This window comes from Rousettus aegyptiacus, unplaced genomic scaffold (genome assembly GCF_014176215.1).
Source record: "Rousettus aegyptiacus isolate mRouAeg1 unplaced genomic scaffold, mRouAeg1.p scaffold_m13_p_1, whole genome shotgun sequence".
Taxonomy (NCBI): Eukaryota; Metazoa; Chordata; class Mammalia; order Chiroptera; family Pteropodidae; genus Rousettus; species Rousettus aegyptiacus.
The window spans coordinates 174,770,742-174,790,834 of NW_023416284.1; the positions used below are offsets into that span (position 1 = coordinate 174,770,742).

Here is a 20,093-nt window from a genome sequence, read left to right on the forward strand (position 1 = left end):
AAATAGTCATAGTTTCATATATTCACAGTACACCATCACACCAATGTTAGAACATTTTCACCCCCTCGTCAAGAACCCCCATACCTGTTAGTCACCCCCTCTCTCTCCCCAACTCCACAGTTCTTGGTAACCTCTAATCTATTTTATGTGTCTATAGCATTGTCTATTTTGGACATTTCATTTAAATAGAACCAAACAATATGTCAATTATGTGTTACTTTGTGACTAGCTTCTTTCACTTCGAATTTTCCAGTGTTCATCCTGTTGTATCATGAATATCATGTAAAAGTACTTCATTCTTTTTTGTTACTGAATAATACTGCATTGTATAGATATGCGAGATTTATTTATGCACAGTCGATGGACCTTCGGGTTGAATCTACTTGACTACGATGAATCATGCTGCTGTCAATATTTCTGGACAAGTTTTTGTGTGGAAATCTATCACCTCTGTCTCTCCCTTCCCCTCCCTGGTGGTCTCCCCAGGTAGACTCCAAGCTTGTAGCTATCAGGAACTCACTCTTGATTCCCAAAGGGTCATGTTCTTCTTGCCTTTGCCCATGGTGCTCCCTTGGTGTGGACGGCCTTCCTCTGTGCCCCGGGCAGGGCTGTCGCCCACCCCAGCTCCATCGCTCAGAGGCTGGCCCAGATGCTCTCTCTCTGAGGTGGGCTGATGTAGAATGTGTGCACTTCTACCACCCAAGACTGAACTCCCTGAGGCCAAGGACAATATCCTGTTATATCTCTGGGTGTCCACCATAATTAATGTGGAATTAGAACTTGGTAAATATTCGTTAAATGAACCGTAAAGTTTTGAGAAAACACTTTTTCTGTCATCCATCCATTTCTGCTATTGGTAAACATTTTCCCATAACTTCTGCTTTGGGCGATGATGTCATCCCCTAAAAAATTCTGATTTAACGAAAAAAGAAAACGGAATGGAAATAACAAAAGAAAGTTGCCTGATCTTGACTCCTGCTTTTATCTTGATGACTTTTCTTTGTAAATCCAGCGGCACAGAGACTTACTGGCCAGCTATGCCGCACACCCTGTTGTTGATGACTTAGAGGTGGAGATCAAAGGAGAACCATCTGCTAAGTGAGTCAGCAGGTTTCCACGGGGTCTAACTCATGGTTTTAATGAACTCTTTAAGAATATCAAATGAGCTGTGTTAGTGCCTTTACCAACGCCATAAAAAGAAATGAAAAGCTTAAGTGACAAAACTAAACAGCAATACATTTACCTTTTTAAACATTGTGTTGGGCCTTTGTAACTCGTTTAGTTTCTTCCTAGCCAGCTCATTCCGTTGTTAGAATTTGGACTCACCTGACATGAATGACTGCAAGGGGTTGGCGATGCCGTTAAGCAAGGTCAGAATCCACAGAATACGCCCGTAAGTTGAACACGTGTATTTCAGACGTGGCACCAATTGAAAGCCACGGGCTGTCCCCAAAGGCTGGTGTTGCGACATTTAGAACCGGAGACCTCGGATCCTGGACATAGCCCGGGCTCCTGGAACAACTCTGGGCAGGAGTGTGGGCTCCCCCTGGGACACTGTCTGGGCTGATCCCCGAGTTTGGGAGGGCTGCAGACTACTCATTCAATGCAGACCGCAAAGGCAGCCCCAGAGAAAGTGTGCTTGCCCCTCGACCTGCACAGCTGGGACCCTCCAGGGCATACATAGAGCACAGGTGAGGGGCAAGGTGGATCTACCAGGCCCGGCCCCTATGTGGGCTGCAGAGGAACAATTAGCACCAGCAGCATTTCCCACACACCAGACTCTCATTATAGTAAGAGCAATTTGTGAACCAAAGTTAAAGATTCCTCTAGGGAAGATAAAACGGTTAGGAAGCTGCTAAGTGGTTCAGTCTGGAAATCTCTCAGGCGTCAGGACAAGGCTTATCACTCACTGTACCCACGTGGACTTACGGCCAGGCTAGGTGTATGGCGGAATAGAAGAAGGAAACCCGTTCTACGCAGAGGCTTGAAGCTGATTTTTGTAATAAGGTCAGATTGCCAGCAACTTCGCTGCCTTAGTCAAGGCCTGAATGGGGCGCGTGGCTCCCCCTGGTGGCCAGATGGGTCAACTACATGCCAGCGTGCCCTCCTGTGCTCAGCTTTTTCTTGATCCTCCTTGCCTCCCGCCCTTTGACTGTGCTCCCTCTGGTATGCCCCTGCCCCCCCCATTCCTTCTCCCTGCGCCCCAAGATGTAATGAACGAGAACTTCACGATCTGAAGAAAAGAGCAATAGTAAAGCCTTTCTTTTGTTTGCTTAAGGGAAGAGCATGTGTTACTGGGGTCAAACAAGCAATGCAAGAAGTGATAAATAGGAAAAAGAAGAAAAGGAAGGAACCAAACCCCGGGGCGGGCTCAAACAGAAAAGTGACCCGCAAAAAGGTGTGTCGAAATCCTAAGAAGAAACCGACTCACCATATCACTTATCTTGCGTCTTTAATATAGAACAGACCTGAAATTTCAGTGCAAGAGAATGTAAGAATTCAGGGCTGCCTGAAATTTTGACTTTTTAGCACAGATTCTGGCTGATTTTCATGTATGCTTGGATATCAGAGGCGTGACAGTGTCTCTGCATTGTAATACGGCATAATTTGAAACGGCCTTTCTCAAAGACATCAGGAAACACGACCAGTGAGAGTTGCCAACCTTCAGATAGGTGGAACGTGTGTGAGAGAGAGACAGATGGTGAGAATATAAAATGCTATAGGTGCTAAAAAGGGAGCAGTGTTTTGCACCTCATCAGCTTTTAAACATAAGGCTAGAGAACACAGTATTAAAAATGGCAGTAGAATTTAATATCTGTGCAGTTATTTCCTTAAAGCTGAGATACAGAAGTGAATCGGTGCCAGGAATGAAGTAATGGCTTAGATAAAATGCTGCTGACTCTGGGTCTTATTCCTCCCAGCAACTTTTAAACCCTCCCTGGGTCTCTCTGCAGAGCCTCACCGACCACTAACAGACCAGCTCCAGGGAGGGCTCCTCGCGTTTAAAATGAAACACGTGACTGGGAGTCCTGGAGCGCGGCGAGGGCGGGGCCAGACCCCAGCCCGCTGGCCGAGGGTGGGTCCTCCTATAATTAGCGGGGAAATGCATCCTCAGCCCGCTTTGTGCTGCAGCTCCCAAGGCACCTTTGGTTCTCCCTAATCCCTTGAGGGTGGCTTGGCGCTTAGTTCTAACCGATCCCAGCAGAACTGCACGGGATTGGCGAGTCCCCGGGCCGCTTGGGCCAGGCGCCAGGGGGGGGCGAGCCACCGGCCGCTCTGCTCATCCGGAGGTGTGTTGGTAACTATGCTGGGGATCGTTACAATCACAGGTGAGGCGGACGCCGGGGCTGGCGTGTTCTCCCCGCGGCGGCGGCAGGTGGAATAAATGCTTTCTTCCCTCCAGCCTGCATTTGGATGGTGGGGGTACCGCGAGGTCAGGGGCGGGATAGACTGCTTGGCGTGTATTTCTCTCTGTGCAGACTCTTTGCTCAGAAGAGCTTTCTCTCGTTGGCTCAGTAAGAACCTAACAGACCTTAAGTTTCCATTTTGCTTGTGCAGGAGTCTTCCTGCTGTGCTGGGGGAGACCTTGAGTGTATTTTTTTTTTTTAGGGTCTGTCCCCTTTCCCCTCACAGAGAGAGACTGACTGCTGCACCAACCAAATAGATTTGTGTTAGACTGGGGTGGGTGAATTTCAAAATCGCTTGTGACAGTCTATCACTCTTATCATAAAATATCAAATTCCTGTTTTTGAGAAATTACAGTATTCGGTAGGTTGACCTGGGACCAAAATGTTAGCTCTAGTTTAAGAGGTGATTTTAGTAAAACCACAGTCACTAAAATTGGTGGCTAGCAGGTAACAGCATTTAGGCAATGCATACTAAAAATGTATGTTTCTTAAGCTTGATTTCTGGAGGTCTGGCTGAGAATGAGTTATTATATTTAATACTTACCTCCAGCAAATAAGTTACATATATCAAACTTGTAGAATGTACTTGGAGCTCCTCTAACTTTGTATTTGATCATTTCATGACTCCTTAGGAACCTACCTGTTTTCCTCCTCTGTCCTTTTTCCTGGCGTCAAGAAAATGAAGCTCCATTTGCTAATTTAGGTTTATAAGACCAGCTAAGTAAGCTCTTCTCTAAATACTTGAGATTATCACTCACCAAATCCATGTTTTCTTGAAAGCGCAGGATAGACTTTCTAGGACTTAAAATTTTTTCATCGTAATTGCTTTTGCAAAGCCTTGTCCTCTTACAGATTTTTAAATGAATGTGAAAGTTTAGCCAAACTAAAAATATCTCTCATTTCCTATAGATTAGCTTGTTTACTTTGAGATTTCCTTAAAATTCTTTCTCCAAGTTAACTTGATTAGATTTTTTTTTATCACTTACCTTGCATGAAAATTTACATGGTACCTAGAAACTATCATTAAATAAACTATCCAAAATTTAAAAGTTAAAAACACAAAATTCTCCAGTTTTTTCCCTCCAGATGATTACTTTTTTTTTTTTATGAATGAAATATGCAAATGCCCAACCCTGAGAGAGGCTGCCTAGGAGTGTAGTTTGTGGGTGTCACAGCTGGAGGTGGGGCTTCTCTGATGGTAACTTTTTTGGGGGTGATTTTTATATACAGCTTAATTATTATAGCCGCTATTTCATTAGTTTATCTTATGCTGAGTTTCTTATGGGAAAGGAAGGTGGTCCTTTTATAGCATTAATTAGGACTTAACAAATTTAGGACTTGAAAGGGCTTTTTGAAATTGGTTCAGATAATCCCAATGGAATGATACATGATTGGGAACAAAAGGAAGGACTCTAATTTTTAAGGCAAACTCAAATAATTGGATATATTGCTTTCTTGGTTTTATTACAATGTGGTATGGAGGACATGGCAAAATTTAGTACTTTTTCCTGGTAATAAGAACATGCACAGAAAATAACATTTCAGAGTGGAAGAAGCAAAAAATGAAAGGGAGTTTCAACTGTGGTTTTTATTCTTCTGCACGTTACCCTGATAAGGAAGATTTACAGTCAACTGTCTTTAGTTGGTCAGAATCTTAAAAAGCAATGAAGACTTCTCAAATTGGCATTAAGGATTAATTAAATATCAGATTACTCATCTAAGTAATTTGAAAGAGAGTTATTCTAGTCCTCTGTAGTACTAAATCATGCAAGGAGCATTTAAGTTTCACAGATATTAGGAAGGGAACTGTGCTGATAACCACTTTTGTAGAATTACTTAGGAACAAGCTTTCATTTCTGAATGTAGGGAAACGCTGTCACTTATGGACTATTATTCTTTCCTCCCTCGCCCTGTATACACAAACCACTGAAACGAACGCAGCAGAGCTTGAATTATGAAATGACTGATGTTTCCAATTACATGCTTTTGCCCTTCTCGAAGTCTTTCCCTCACATCACAGTAGCAATAACTTAGCTTAAAAACTGGAAAATAAGTAATTCGACACAACGACAGTGGAAGAGGTGTCCTCTCCCCCACCTGCGTATCAGTGTGTGCCAGCTGTGGGGGAGGGGGGCGAAACTTTTTGAATGAGGGAGCTCACACATTGAGACTAAGAGTAGAGGATCTTGAGGAATTAGGGCAATGTTCTGTAAAGTTAAACTGAGAAAGTGTCCTCCAGCACTTGTGCAAGATCTAGATTATTTATAATGCACTTTGCTGTGCAAATCATTTTACAAGATAAAATGAAACACCCTTCCTGTGGCTGCTTCTATCTGCCGTGGAGGCGGATTAGTTGTTAAGAGACCTGTGATACGTGATACCCTCACAACTGCTGGAGTAGTAACTACCACTTGCAGAATGCCTTGCCTGTCAGGCCATTATCGCTATTCCTCAACATAATCCTGCAAAAAGTGGTTGTTTAACCCCCTTTTTATCATGAAAATGAAGTTTTTTTTTTCTCTCGTACTGAAGCACAGCTGTACCTTGTAAAGGACCCCTTATTGTGTAAGAGACCATCCAACGTCACCATCAAGGCCAGGGCCAATGATGACATACATGCTCCTGTATGGGGTTTTGCTTATCTGCGTTTTAATCCCAGTTCAACATCTCCCAGTGGAGGTTTTGTGGTTAATGAGCCTTAGAACAAGAGGAGTTGGGTGTGTAGGATATCGGGGATAGATTTAGAATGCGGAGAATTTCTGGAAACATTCCAGGACAATGCTGCAAATCGTAGGGGAACGTTAACCAGTTCCAGATGTCACAGCGAGCAGTCCCGATGAGCTTGTGGGGAATGGAGAGCACTGGTTATACCACGTTTAAAAGCCGAGGGAAAGCGCTTAACAAAAATTGTAGGTGAGTCATTTTTAAAATCATCGTATTTGTTTCCGAGGAATGCTTCCAACAGACGGATACTGTCACACAGACACGTGATTCGAGTCTTCTCTCAGAAAAAGGGAATCGAAATACGTGGTTTCTCTGGTAATGTTCATTTGAGGAGCAAGACTCGTACGACTTTGCTTCCACTAGTGGTCAGTGTGGAAAAACATGTCAACCCAAACCGTGTACCAGGCAAGATGGTGTTGAGTGTGGAGCCCACGAGCGTGGGGGCCGTTGCGAGGACCGTGGTCTTTTCCCACCCTGTGGCCGTGGGGTGGGGAGCGGACCAGTGACTAGTAGGATGGTATGAAGATGGAAGTATCTGCCACCCGTGCTTTTCCTAGAGGCTTTTCCACTTGACACACGGACGGGCTCCTATTCCAAACCTTTTTGCCATCCTTGATGCCTGGTGAGCGCGTGGAGTTTCTCGAGGAACCGCGGCATCGGTGAATAGATGAGCACCATGCTTCGGCTTCATGGGCGTTTGAGAGACTTGCTAGATTAAGAGCAGGGTTCTTCAGAACAGCCAGATAATTAAAGGTCCCACGTGAGTGATAATTTTTTGTCGTGTCAGAAAGGCCTATTCTAAAATCAGTTGTTTCTACAGAAGAACTTTTTGGGTGCCAAGAAAGTACATCCCAAAATCAGTGATGCTTAGGTGGTCAAGCTTTTCCTTTCTTCTTCTTATCCAATCAGACAAATCTAAGACAGGTAATAATTCTATAGGGAGGCGAGGTCTCAAAAATTACCGCAGAGGAGGCTTTGAAGTCCTTTAACAGCAAAATATATGGTTACGGGAGATGTGACTTTGAGGGGTGAACATACAGTGCAATCATACAGATGATATAGAATTGTACACTTGAAACCTATGTAATTTTATTGACCAATATCACTGCAGTAAATTTAAATTTAAAGTAAACTTATTAATGAAATGTTTGTAAGCGTGGTTGTGAACAGATTCTACTATGCCTACTCCGAACAGGTGAACACGGTCACTCACCTATTCACTCCCAGCAGCCAAATGAACTGAGTGGCCCCATCCTCCCTGCCACCCCACATCTTTTAGCTTGTTCTTTTATGCTTTTAACAGCTCTATCTCTGCTCACCAAGCTATGATCTTTAACTAATACAGAACCAATGTGCAGACAGCACATAAAAATACTTTTTAAAAGGTTTCTGTTAGCCAGAATGTGGGACTTGCGGGCTGATTTTTGTGTACTGTGTCCACTTGGGTTGGTTTCCCAGAGGAAGGAAGTTCAACCTAGAAAAGGCTGCAGTCACATTTGACCTGCATTTGGTCCAGAATGGGTACAGATCTAGCTGTTTCCATGGTGCAAATAAAAAGAGGCAAGAGGGAACTAGCTCAAGATGTCTGTGTCTCATTTTCCCCCTTGAAATGTTTCTTTTGGAAGTCAAGAGGTAAACATAGGTGCAATATGGTATTTATAGAATTTGAAAGGGCACCCGGACTTTATATACTGGTGGATTTCCACAGTGTCTTCTGGTCCTGACGATCAGGGCAGTGGCCAGACTTCCAGTTAGGGAGAGCGGAAAGCTGTTCAGTGCTGCCCTCTTCTGTTTGAAAACTCATGCGGGGAACTTTCTACACATGAATATTTGTGACATAGTGTAACATTGGACCAGTGTAGATCATCTAACAATAAAGAGACGTGAAAATAAATTGCGCATCTGTTAAGTCAAACTTTGAAGACCGCTGAATAACTTATCCAGAAGAAAACACTCAAATATTAATAGTGATTGTCTCTGGACGTTGTTTTTGATGGCTGTTGCTCTAATTTTCTATAGTTTAAAATCCTTTGCGATTTATATAGATATTTTTGGACTTGGTAAAAAGTAATTAAAAATAATTAATTCTGAAGAAAAACAATGGATCCAAGAAAAAAGAACCATTAGAACTTTGGGATGACTATTTTTTATAGATGGCCAATTGATAGTTGATCCTTGAAAGTAGCCTTTGCAGGAAGTAAGGGCGGTGACCTATGTTATAGGTGAGGCCACTGAGAACAGAAACTTCAGGAAATTTGCCTAAAGGCCCAGTGCTAATAATACCAGTCCATCTCCAGAGCTTCTGTTCTTTAATCTTCTTCCCATGTACCAAAAAAAATTTTTTTTTTTTTGAAGGTAGGGAACAAGTCGTTTTTCTATTATTTAACACATGGATAACATTTGTATTGTGTTGTATAATGTGAGGCAAAGATCCAGTGTTCTTTGAAATCAGGCAGGGTGCTTCATCACCCTCTCCAGTTTTGCTTTCTATATCTTTATTATCTGCACTTGTTTACTCTTCTGAGTGACTTTTTAGAACAGTAACTTCAAACATCGCAAGTAGCAAAAAGAAAAACAGTACCGGGAATAGCCATGTAACCCTTTACCCACGTTCACCTGCCGTTAACATTTACCACAGTTGCCTCATTATTTACTCTCTCATTCTCCTTATGTTGGTAAGCAAAACAAAAACCAGTATACAGGTTCCTGTTATGTCTTATGTGGGCATGAGATCCAAAATTTTCTGAGCCATTTGAGGTGAGTTAAATGCAACATGGTCCTTTACTCCTGAATACTTACCTCAGTGTGTATTTCCCAAGAATAGAAATAATTCCATTCATAACCATAGTACAGTCTTCATTGCTATACACACACACACACACACACACACACACAAACACACACACATTATTATAACACTTTAAAATAATCTACCATCCTTATTCCAGTTTTACCAGTTAATCTAATAATGTCCTTTTAAGCATTTCCCCCTTGCACTATGAGAGCCATCCATGGGTCAGGCATTACATATTATATTCCTAAGCATCTTTTAATCTGGAACGTTGCTGTAGCCCTTATCTTTTAAAATGATGACATGTCGTTCAAAGCATATGGTCTTCCTCTCCTCATTCCCACCACTTCCCTTTGTGTTTGCTTTCTTTAGATTCAATTCAGATTGTGCATTATTAGCCACAGGTCTGTCCTTCTCAGGGTATAGCACAAAATGCCCATCTGTCCCTCAGAGGTCGACACTGAATTCTTGCCTGATTTCCCCACTGTATAATTAGGTCCCCCTCCCCTCCTCCAACTATAAACCATGTAAATATCCTGCCCCTCCTCCTCCCCCCACCCCCTACTCAGCACTCATTGATTCTCACTTTATCCAGGCTTTACCTTAGTGGCTGCAAAATGATGATCAGGTGATCTTTAGAATCAGTGAATGGGTGGATAGGATATATGTGTTTTTGTTGTTGTTTTAAAAGCATGACTGTAGCCATGAAAAAACTGCTTTTTACATCGAAATGGAATTTAAAATCGCTGTCCACATCAGATATATAGCAATTTTCTCATCTAAATGTGGGCGTTGACATGACTACATACTTCTTCCTGTTACAAGCGGCATTTACAAATTATAAAAATCGTAATGATTATGGAGAATAAGAGATTTAACAGCGTGGCAGTCATCGAGCCGAAGCTGGTTGTCGGCCTTGAGTATGCCTGGGTTTGAAGAGGGAACCTCCCCCGACCCGGGGGGGTGATGCACAGGGCCACCGGGGGCTTTTCTTTGCAGGCTTGCTCAGGGCGCTGTGCGGGTGGGCTGCGCCCTCTGTGACGCATGCGCAGTGGTGCCCCGGGCGGCGCCGTTAGCAGCGCGGCCCACGGGCGCCAGTCTCCATCCAGCGATGGGGCAGCCAGGAGGAAAAGGTTGGGCCGTCCCAGCCTCTTTAAATAGGCCTCTGCCGGCGGGTGGCGCACACCATGCCCTGGTGGATTAACTTCTGCTGTGAGTAGCATGGGCTTCTGGGGACATGGTGGGTGGGACAGCGCTGAGGGCCACGAATGCGTCCGTTAGTGGCGGCCCAAAGATGGGTTTGTGGGTTTCCATCCTTCTGATGGGTTTGTGGGTTTCCATCCTTCTGCCTTTCCCTAGCATAGACCAGATTGCTGCCGTGGAAGCACATGGGAGCAGAGATAGAAAGCACTGGGGACCTCAGAAAACTACTAGAATTTAGCAAAGGCCAGAAAGTGCGCAAACTAGGTAGCGTGGTAGGCAAGCAAAATGGGGGATGTGGGACGGGATCGAGCAAGCACGGCTACTTGGCCGCAGCGCCGGGAGTGCGTGGCAGACTAACAGAAAATGACCCTGGCAAATAGAATCTAGGTTTCGACGCAGTTCCAAGCAGAGTGGGGAGAGACAGCGAGTGCAGGTGGTTTGGGGGCAGGATGCATACCTCTGATGTGCACGTATGCGGTCATGGTTGGCTCTTACGTTAGAAATTAATTTAAATGGCCCTGGCTGCCAGGCTAGTATAGAAGTCCACCCTTTAGGTCCTGCAGCCATTAGGAGGTGTTTGATAGCTTCCTGATGTGATCAAAGTGGTACTTTTAGGAAGCACAGCATCTCTCTAAGGTCTGTAGCAGGTTGGGCAGGGTGCAGAAGGCAAGTGCAAACTGAAATCAGGGCCGAGTTCCAGTTTGTCTAGCCTTTGAGCTACCATCTGGGCCAGCAGGGGCCTGGTCTGGAAGGTCATTCTGCTACTAGTAGCTCTTAGGCTTACTTAGGTCAAAGGAGCTGTAGACCAGTTGATAGGCTTTAAAAATTTCTTGTAATCTTATATACTGTTTTAAATGTGTTCTGCCCATCTGTAGCTCTATATACAGAGAATATATGAATATTGTAAGTTATACTGCACTATCAACAGCTGTTTTGTGCCAACACTTGGCAGCTGTTCATCTTTGTTTTCCTAGTTTTGACTGTAAACATTCCAGTCATCTCAGCATTTAAGAAAAAGTGTTTCAAATTGAAACACAGATTTAGGGGCATGGAGGGAAAATGCAGGGGGAAGGGGTGTCTAATACCTGTTTTCTCCCACTGTGTTAGCAAAATGTGTCTGCATTTTCTAACGAATTCTAGAATGGTTAGTTAATGAGTTGTTTTGTTTTGTTTTGTTTTGTTTTGTTTTTAAACCTCATGCTTGCTAGCAGGAAATTTATGTTTGTGTTCATTACGAGGAGAATTGTACTAGAATAGAGCTTATTTTCAGAGTTTAGTTTTTTCCTCCAGTGAATTTCCAATGATAACCATCTACCTTTTTTTAAAAAAAGGTCACACCTCTTATGTTGCATTAGACGTATTTGTGGAAAGTTCTCTTGTGAGTATGCTTTTATAATTGGGGAAATTTGTAAGAAGTAGTTCATGCCATGGAAATGCACTTGATTTAAAGAATCTTTGGATTTAAATATAAGCAGGAACAAATGGAAACGTGCAGCATTTTGCTTTTCTGAGCAACTAAAAAAGTCCATTTCAGTTGACCATACAGATGAAATGAACTAAAACATGGCTTTCTCTTCCCCACATAACTACAGAAGAAAACCCACTTATGTTATTGTATTTAAGTGAATTACACTTGATGAATGACACAAATGCATATTTAGAGATCATAATGGTCCACATTTTAAAGGCTCAGGCTATTTACCATGACCTGGGAAGAGCCTAGGTAATTGCCTATGAAATAAAGAACATTTTTTGTTGTTATTAACTCATGTCCTTAAGTAATATATGAATCGATGCAGTAGAAGGGCTATAAGGATCAAAGCTGAAGTTATAACCTAAATTTATTGATTGGCATTTTTTTTTTTTATAAAGAAGTGTTCTCTGCTACTCATTTACTCTTTTAGTATCACTCTTGAGTCATCGGTTTTGTTTTGTTTTGTTTTGTTTTGTTTTAATTCTGTGTCTCAAAGTTTGGCCAGTGGGGAGCCCCTTTCAAGCTGGGTCCTGTGTCCTTTTGACATGCCCCCCCCCCAGCTTTTGTGTACCTCTTTTTTAAAGGTCATATGAAAGAAGTAAACACCACCTAATCTATTGAGATTCACGAATACCTAAGACTTTTATCCTATCCTGGAATTACCCAGCATTACAGAAAGTATCAGGTGGTTGTGTTTTTTCAGTATTTCGTTTTCTTGAATTGTAATCATGCTATCCCTTTATTTTCCCCACCCCTCTCTTTTTTCTGTTAATAGTTGGGCAGAGAGACACTGAAAGTGTGAGTGAAAGAGACTCAGATAAAGAGATGGCTGCCAACTCAGCAGTTGTTCAAGACATCACAAAGGACGAGCCAGAGGAAATACCTGAAATCATTGAGCAGATCCCTTCTTCGGAAAGCAATTTAGAGGAGCTAACACAGCCTGCTGAGTCCCAGACTAACGATGTTGGATTTAAAAAGGTGTTTAAGTTTGTTGGCTTTAAATTCACTGTGAAAAAGGATAAGAATGAGAAGTCTGACAACGTCCGACTACTCACTGTCAGAAAAGATGAAGGCGAAGGAGCAGGAGAGTCGGATGGGGCCGGCGACCACCCGGAGCCCAGCCGGGAGACCGGAGAAGCAACACCCAAGGAGAACGAGCTGACACAATCCACAGAGAAGCCCGAGGAGACTCCGAAACCCGAGCAGAGTGACACAGACGGTTCTGTGCCAGCCGAGTCTGGTCAAGCAGCCGAGGACACCAGAGACGGAGAAGAAAAACAAGAGAAAGAACCCACCAAGTCTCCAGACTCTCCGACCAGTCCAGTGGCCAGTGAAACGGCGTCACCCTTCAAAAAATTCTTCACTCAAGGTTGGGCTGGCTGGCGGAAAAAGACCAGTTTCAGGAAGCCGAAGGAGGACGAGCCCGTAGAAGCGTCCGAGAAGAGAAAGGAACAAGAGCCAGAGAGAGCAGACGCCGAAGGAAATGAAAAGAGAGAAGAGGGTGCCGAGGAAGGGGCCACCTCTGAACAGCCACACCCGCGGGAGGCTGCCGAGAGCGCCAGCGTTGCCAGGTTATCGGCCGAGTATGAAAAGGTGGAGCCGCCTTCGGAAGGTCAAGTGCACGGATTTCCGGAGGAGAAAGCTGCCCCTTTAGCGACAGAAGTGTTTGATGAAAAAGTAGAGATCGTTGCAGAAGTCCACGTTAGCACCACAGAGAAGAAAACGGAGGAGCAGAAGGCCGAGGTAGAAGAACTAGAACAGTCCTCGCCCACTGAGAAATTGGTCGAAACCAACGCCGAGCTTCAGGAAGTGGAACCTGCCGAAGAAATGAAGGCCAAAGCCGTGTGTGTCCCTGGAGGGGACCATACCCAGCCAGCCGAACCAAGTCCTGACGACAAAGCGTTGTCCGCACACCCCGAAGGCATCATAAGCGAGGCGGAGATGCTGTCATCGCAAGAGAGAGTTAAGGTCCAAGGAAGCCCTTTAAAGAAACTTTTTACTAGCACTGGCTTGAAGAAGCTTTCCGGAAAGAAACAGAAGGTGAAAAGAGGAGGAGGAGACGAAGAGTCGGGAGAACAGCCGCAAGTCGCAGCAGAATCCCCGGATAGTACGGACGAGCAGAAGGGCGAGAGCTCGGCTTCGTCCCCCGAAGAACCCGAGGAGATCACGTGCCTGGAGAAGGGCATCGTGGATGCGGCCCAGGAGGGCGAGGGCGAGGAAGGGAGCACGTCCGATGGGGAAAAGAAGAGAGAGGGGATTACCCCCTGGGCGTCTTTCAAAAAGATGGTGACGCCCAAGAAGCGCGTCCGGAGGCTTTCTGAAAGTGACAAAGAAGACGAGCCGGAAAAGGTGAAGAGCGCCACCTTGTCGTCTACGGAGAGCGCCGCCTCCGAAATGCAAGAGGACGGAAGAGGCCACGGGGAGGAGCAGAAGCCGGAGGAACCGAAGCGCAAGGTGGACACTTCGGTGTCTTGGGAAGCTCTAATCTGCGTGGGGTCCTCCAAGAAAAGAGCAAGGAAAGCATCATCTTCCGATGAGGAAGGGGGACCGAAACCAGACGACGCGGGAAAAGACAGAGACGCGGGCCCCGATGCTCCCCTCGCCAGTTCCCAAGAGCACGACCAAGCGCAGGGAAGCTCCTCGCCCGAGCAAGCGGGGAGCCCCTCCGAAGGGGAGGGCGTGTCCACCTGGGAGTCGTTCAAAAGACTAGTCACTGCACGGAAAAGGTCTAAGTCAAAACTGGAAGAGAAAAACGAAGACTCCGGAGCCGGAACCGCTGTAGAACATTCGGCTTCTGATGTCGAGCCCGGGAAAGAAGAGTCTTGGGTGTCAATCAAGAAATTTATTCCCGGACGAAGGAAGAAAAGGTCAGATGGGAAACAAGAGCAAACCGCTGTCGACGATGCAGGGCCAGCAGAAGCCGCCGAAGACGACGCCGACGTCCCAGCCGTGGTACCGCTGTCTGAGTACGACGCGGTGGAAAGGGAGAAGATAGAAGCACAGGGAGCCAAAGGAAGCGAGGAGAGGCCCGCACGCCAGGCCGCGGTTTACGTCTCAGAGGAAGTCAGCAAGACTCTGGTTCATAGGCTCGTGGTGGCCGAAATCGATGGGGCGAGGGCCGTGACCAGTCTCGAAGAAAGGTCGCCGTCTTGGATATCCGCGTCAGTGACAGAACCTCTCGAACGAGAAGTCGACGACGCCGAACCACCCGCCGGGCAGGTGTTTGAAAGAGGAGCCGTTGCAGAGGAAACTCCCACCGTCGCCAAAGCTCTGCCCGAGAGCCAAGATGCTGGCGATGACGCGGTCGCGAGTGAGGTGGAAGCCACTTCCGAGGCCGTGACAGCCGCAGAGACGACCGAGGCGCTCTGCGCTGAAGAAGCGACGGAAGCATCCGGCGCCGAAGAGACCACCGACATGGTTTCGGCCGTTTCCCAGCTAAGCGACTCTCCAGACACCACGGAGGAGGCGACGCCGGTGCAGGAGGCAGACGACGCGCCAGACGTGGAGGACCAGCGGAGGCGAACCCACGAGGTCCTGCGGGCGGTCGCAGAAAAAGTCGGAGGAGACTCACAGCTGCCCGACGGCAGGGCGCCCGAAGACACGATTCAGACAGCGCAGAAAGTGGGATCCAAAAAGCTGGAGAAGGTGGAAGAGGCGGAAGAGGATTCCCCAGTGCCAGATCTCAAGGAGATGGATGTGGTGTTGAAGGGGCATGTGGAAGAAACTAAAGCTGAGGAGGTGACACAAGGGAAGGTCATCCTACCGGCCGCCCCAGAGCACCCTGCAAGCATTGCTCAAGTTCCAGAGAGTGTCGAGTCCAGTGAGCGTAACACCGCTTGTCAACCTGAAACCTTGGTTGGGGTAAAGTCAGGGATTATCCTGCAACAGACTGTTGGCCCTGACTCGGCCGAAGCTCTTACAGACAGTGAGACCAACGGAAGCACCCCGGTAGCAGATTTTGAGGCGCTGCCTATAACGCAGCAAGACAAGATCACGGAAATCCACGAAAATAACGAGGCTGCATCCGTTACGCAATCACAGGTCACGGCAGCAGAGGCAGTGCCTAAAGAGATGCCTCCAGCACCTTCTGGTTTTCAATCCCAGGAAGACCGTGGAGAACATTCAAAATTGGAAGAGGCTCTAGACCATACAGATAAAGAGGTATCAGTGGAAACTACACTCATTCTTTCAAAGACCGAGGTGATTCGAGAGGCCGGCCAGTTTGTGGATGAGGAAACCAAAGACGTACCATCTGTGGAAGGGCCTGAGGTGTCTGCAGACACAGACATGACAGTTGATCAGAAAGAGATCATTGAAGTTGCCCTTAAAGATGAAGCCACTACAGAAGCTGAATTTCAAAAGAATGGTTTCGAGCTCCAGAGTCTTGCTCAGTCTCTCCCAACCCCACTGGAGAGAGAGATGGTAGTTCAAGTAGAAAGGGAGGAAGGGGAAGCAAAATTAACCCAAGCAAGTGAAGAGAAACTTGAGCAAACACCAGCCGAAGAGCTCACTAAGCCACCAGCTCAGACTACCCGCGTGACCGTCGCAGACGGGGGAAAGGAAGTTACCAGTTTTGAAGAAAGTTCTTGGTTAGTTCAGGAGGAAGTAGTATGCACAGAGATTCAAGTTCAAAGCTCCGAGGCATCATTACCTCTAACAGCCGTGGCAGTGGAAGAGAACATCTCAGGAGAAACTGTCAAGATTTTAGAAACAGCTGGAACTTTGGAGTCTGCAGATGCACATTTCGTACTGGAAGAAAAATCAGTAAAAGATGAAGCCTTTCCTGCTCAGCTAGGGCAAGAGGCAGTGCCTCTGGGGACTAAGTCTCGGGCAGAATCATCACCAGTGACAGCATCTGCTACCACCCCTGAGAAAGGCACCAGTGCCGACCTGGAACAAGATAAAACCACATCACAGAAAGAGAAGTCAGAGGAAGAAGGTGAGCAGGTCAGAGTGAGAGAAACAGGAGTGGAAGATTTAAAGGCTGAAAATGAGATTTTGAAACTTCAGACTGAGAGCTGTAAACTTGTACAAAACGTTATTCAGACAGCCGTTGACCAGTTAGCAAGTGTAGAAGAAACAGCCACTGATGGCCGGACACCTGCCCAGCTGATAAAAGCCGACAACCAGGAAGCCGGGCAGGAAGTTGAAAAAGAAGAAAGGGAATTTCAGGCCTCTGTAGAGGATGAAACACTAACTACTGTAGCCAAAGACGAGTCCGCACTGGCCGCTGTGGAACAGACACACTCAGATATTTCCAAAGACGTGAACGGAGCTTCAGAAGAGATCATGACCGGTGAGGCCAAGAGTTCCAGTGTAAGTGACCAGCAGCTTGAAGAGCTAATCCTCCCAGCCCCGGAGAAGAGCGAGGTGACCGGAACAAAGTCTCTGCTGGAAGACGAGCGTGCTGGGTTGGGAGAAAGAATAGAGGAGTCGCCGTCCGAATCCCAGGAAGATGAAAAAGGTGATGATTACTTTGCAAATCAAACTTCAGCCCTGGAAGATGCTGAGGCCTTGGCAGGCCTAACCAAAGAGTCCCCGGATGCAAATGGACCAAAACTACAAGAGAAGGAAATCGAATTTCACGAAGGAGAAGAGCATAGCGAGTCAGAAAAAGAGATCAAAACACACACACAGGAGGAGGCACAGAAACAAGGGAGAGAGGCAGAAACATCAGAACTTGCAGAATCCTAAAACGCCGTGTAAGTAAGCTTCCATTTCTTCTGATAAAATAAATTTTCCCTGGGAGTAAGTACTTGAGATCTTGCTCCCTGACATATGTCATCAATTTGGCTAGGATAAACTTTTAAAGAACTAAACTACATAAAATAATTTTTCCCTCTTTAATGCCATTTGATGGCAAATTGGTTATAAGGGAAGTAGGAGTTAAATAATTGTGGTTTCATGCAGAATCTTTGATTGGAGAAGTAACTATTAATTGGACTTAGGAGATCTGGGTTAGTTTCCTTTTTTTTTCTCATTGAAATGCCATTCAGTCTTATTGGTATCATGGGAATAATGATTTCATTTTACCCCCAATGCGACTGCTTTCAAAGAAAATAAAGGAGCATGTGTGTGCACACAAGTGTGTATTTGTGTGTGCGTTTGGCCAAAGACCTGAGAAATAACACTGTGCTCACTCAGCCCCATACCAACTACTCTATTGAATTTTTTTAAAAAATAACTAGAAGCCCAAAGTAGGTTTATATTACACTGCTTGAAATTTAGTTTATAGCTCTGTAGAAAATAAACGGATTTTTCCCCAGCAGTATTCACAAATGTTAAAAAATTCCATCCAGTACCTGTGACGCGCTTGACCGTCGGCATTGGGGAACCGCGGACACAGGATTGAGGTCACCGATATGAGCATATCGAGCATATGGTTGTGGACCTTCACCCTCTTTCTTACAGAGTTAAACTGTGCTATTGGGGCTCTTCTGTTGTTATATAAACGAAGGAGGAAACGATTGTTTACCTTTCGTTCTTCATTCTCCAGTTACACTCGTGTATTTGCAAGACCAGAATGTGAAGCCAAGAAGTAGAAGAAAATGCTGCTGATGAGACTCAAGACCAGCGTGTGAGAACTTTGAGAAGCGGAGAGCAGGCACATCGATGGGTCTCCTTTCGCGAGAACGCCGACAATCCTGAGGCTTCGTCAGGAGCTATGACCACCTAACGTTTCCTCGTTTCAAGACCACCCTGTCGTTTTTCCCTTAATACCATATAATGTTTCTCATTTAAGGTTCTAAATTCCTAACCTGGTACTGGAATTGGCAATACCTAGTTCAACTTCTCAAACTGGATATCGGTTTTTTTTTTTTTTTTTTTTATGTATTTATGTGTATGTTTTAAGTAATCTTCCTCCTGTATCTATTGTATATTTTTTTCTTAATGTTTAAGGAAATGCGCAGTATAGAACATTTCTTTTGTATCACACATTATATGACGGGGCATGTAGCCATGGTGGAGCCTTGGGAAGCTTTAAGCCTCCGTTATAACCTGTGAAAACAGAGCTTCCTAGAAATAACATTCCGGATCAGAAGCTACAATCCTTATTTTAAAATTCACTAGGGATTAGGTCCATGTTTAGTATCACTCCAAAATTGGTCACTTTCCTATTATGCACACAGTGTGCTAAAAATAAAAAACGCGCTTTTTTTTTTAATTTTTTTTTTGAGACACACAGAATGTTCCTAAGTTACTGTGATAGTTTTCTTTCTAGCCCAGTGGTGGAGGTTCGAAGGGTTTTCAGTAGCGGATTAAGTTTAAGTTTGTTTTCTCCTAATCGTTACGGTTGTTTGGACAGATGAGTATTCTTAATCCTGAGGCAAAGTAGTTAAATGTTTTTCATACTATCAAGAAAAGAACTGACTGTTTTTCAAGTTTTTGATCCTATTCTTACATGCTGGACCACATTCACACACGGCGTGAAATAAGTCAGGTTCTTTACAAATGGTATTTTGATAGATGCTGGATTCTGTCTGTGCCATACTCATGCCCACTCTTTTAAGAATAATGTTGCATTATGTTCATGTGGATAAATTGTGATTTGACAAGGGATTTAAATAAAATGTTTGTTTCACTTAGCTTTGCTGGTTGTATTAGATACTAGGAAGCCTAGGACACATGTTTGCTGCATTCTAAAAGCAGAATAACATGGAACCGTAATGTACCTGCTCTCTGACGTCACCACTTTATACCTGTTTACGTGCAAGGGGAAGTCCTAGCAGAGAGGTATCTGTCAGAATAAACCAGGAGCTTTTCAGATTGACGGTATTGATATAATGCTACCATCTTGTGGTGTCTTCCTGAAAAGGTCAATGTTCTGTGTTAATATTTGTTAATGACTAATGTTTCTAGAAAGAAATTTTAAGAAGGCTTAACAGGAAAAATGCCTAACAAGTGATCTTGGAATTTTTTTAATGTTAAAATGATTTATGATTCTTGCTACTACGTAAATGATTCAAACAATTGCCACGCAAAGCACAGTCACCTATCTACCATAAAATTCCACTATTTTACATGTAGAACTGACCTGGCATATATACTTCCTGAACTTTACTTACTCAAACTCATCCACTCCAGTTTGAGAACTTAATTTTGACTCCTGATTACTGATTTTAAAACATAACATTCTAGAAAGACAAGAATAGTCTTATAGCAGAAAGATAATTCACTGTTAAAACTGGAAAGTAGTTTCTCTTAACACCCACAAATCTGACTACAATAAAAAATTGGCTGCAGTAGAAAGACATCTCATAAAAGTGTACAGCCTTGTGGTTGGAAAACATTTAATATCCTTTTAGGAGTTACTCTCAAATATAACCACCTACGATTAATTACTAAACTTTAAAACCCTCAAAAAAAAAAAAAAACCTTATATGATCTAAATAGCTTTCTTTTGCCAATTTAAGACTTAAAGTGCTGGTGTCAATTTTCAGAGATGACAGCAATTCGTAAGGAGTTTATGATAGTGCCAAATATTGACTTGACT

General features: G+C 44.6%; 1 protein-coding gene across 3 annotated transcripts in view; it reads left to right on the top strand.

Annotated features, from left to right (window-relative positions):
• The window catches only part of AKAP12 (A-kinase anchoring protein 12), a 72,449-nt gene extending 52,500 nt beyond the window's left edge, over positions 1 to 19,949 (top strand). For 2 of the 3 annotated variants that reach the window (XM_016149140.2, XM_036222701.1), the window contains 2 exons: positions 12,375 to 17,301; positions 18,096 to 19,949. In XM_016149140.2, the coding sequence (XP_016004626.2) occupies positions 12,375 to 17,293 (4,919 nt within the window). In that variant the 3' untranslated portion in view covers positions 17,294 to 17,301; positions 18,096 to 19,949. Of the gene's footprint in view, positions 1 to 3,169; positions 3,330 to 12,374; positions 17,302 to 18,095 lie in introns of those variants that run through there. The other variant, XM_016149142.2, reaches the window with a different exon arrangement.
• Positions 19,950 to 20,093: the final 144 nt, after the last annotated feature.